Source organism: Nanorana parkeri, unplaced genomic scaffold (assembly GCF_000935625.1).
Source record: "Nanorana parkeri isolate BGI_ZX_2015 unplaced genomic scaffold, ASM93562v1 scaffold81, whole genome shotgun sequence".
In the NCBI taxonomy this organism is placed as follows: Eukaryota; Metazoa; Chordata; class Amphibia; order Anura; family Dicroglossidae; genus Nanorana; species Nanorana parkeri.
Genome location: NW_017306349.1, coordinates 1,416,916 through 1,418,459, shown reverse-complemented (window position 1 = coordinate 1,418,459; position 1,544 = coordinate 1,416,916). Strand labels below are relative to the sequence as shown.

Below are 1,544 nucleotides of genomic sequence, written 5' to 3'. Positions count from 1 at the left end.
TAATGGGAAATGACCCCCAAATATCGAGTTTCTTTCTTTCAATATAAAATCTGAACTCCACAAAATGAATACTTGCCTTCAAAATGTGCAAGTCCCTGCAGGTTATCCGCCTCTTGCAGCCGCTGTACAGCCGAGCTCACAGCGGGAGAGGGAGAAGCAGTGCAATGAGCATGCGGATAGGAGGAGAGAGCAGAGTGACGGAGAGATGGGCCTGCAGCTTCTCCTTTCACTGACCAATCACAGACTGGGAGGGACATGACCTGTAAATGTTGTTTGCCGGCAGCAGAGAAGCCTCTGGCAGCCCCTGTACAGCACAGCTCAGGCTGTGAAGGGGAGAAGCCTCACAGGAGACGTGCTGATAGGAGGAGAGAGCAGAGAGATGACCTTATCCATCTGCTGCTTTTCTTTTCAATGGGGGAGGGGCAAGACCTGTAAGTGTGACGAGTGTAGCAGAGAGGAATCGGGTTTCCTGCCCTGCCAGGGAGGGCTGTGTAAATCTCAGGACTGGATGGACAGACGCACACATGTATGTATTGAGCCGTTTGCCTGCAGTTGAGTGCGGGATGTCCGTGGTTCAGCGGCATCGCGTAGAAAGACCGCTCACTGTTACCCTCTCTCCTTGTGCAGGGTGACCGGTCTTGTCTCCGCCCCCGCCTGTAAAAAAGACGGCTCACTGCTGATCTCTCTCCTTGTGCAGGGTGACCGGTCTTGTCTCCGCCCCCTCCTGTAAAAAAGACCGGTCACTGATCTCTCTGCTTGTGCAGAGTGACTGATCTTGTCTCCGCCCCCTCCTGCTGCTTCGGATGCACGTGGTGAACATTCGGCGGCCTCATCCATTGGTTGTACCTGTGAAATCCCGGAACGTCTTGTACGCCTTCAGCCCGAACCTCTTCCGGTATTCGTTGAAAGATTGCAGCCTCAGCTTGCGGGACTCTTCGATGACCCCGGCAGCTATATATAGCAGATGTGGGTGAAGATTGTTCCCGCCTCCAATCTAAAAAGGAAAAAAAAATTTGAATGGGTTGCGGATATTTAAATAAAATCTAAACCCCAAAAATCACCAGAAAAAATAATAACAAAATAACAAAATCAGCTTTTTCTGCAATATTCGGCTTATAAATAGAGATTTACCCCCCACAGTACTTTTTTTCCTCCTACTGGATATCCTCAGTCTGGGGGCCCGCATCATTCACCCCACTTCCTCTGAGCCCAGGTCATCCCGGACGAGCCCCCAACCTGTGACCGGCCAGTGAAAGGAGAAGCAGCGCAGTGATGAGCTCGTCTCTCTGTCACTCTGCTTTCCCCTCACATTGAATGATTGGCTACTTGCGCTGCTTTGTTTTAGTTTTCCCTTTTACCAAAAAAAAACTCTAACCCCATAAAAACCATAACCCTAGAAAACACTCCCCAAACAATAGAAAAAAAAACAGAATCCCTGACCCTAGAAAAAAAAAACCCTAACCTCAGAAAAAACCTAACCCTAAAAAAAATCCCTGGCCCTAGAAAAAAACCTAACCTCAGAAAAAACCCTAACCATAGAAAAA

General features: G+C 48.9%; 1 protein-coding gene across 1 annotated transcript in view; it reads right to left on the bottom strand.

The window, feature by feature from the left end:
• Nucleotides 1–1,544, bottom strand: part of PTGS1 (prostaglandin-endoperoxide synthase 1) — a 46,667-nt gene that overhangs the window by 2,191 nt on the left and 42,932 nt on the right. Inside the window, exon 10 of the mRNA XM_018576971.1 lies at nucleotides 847–994. Coding sequence (XP_018432473.1) covers nucleotides 847–994 — 148 coding nt within the window. The remainder of the gene's footprint in view (nucleotides 1–846; nucleotides 995–1,544) is intronic.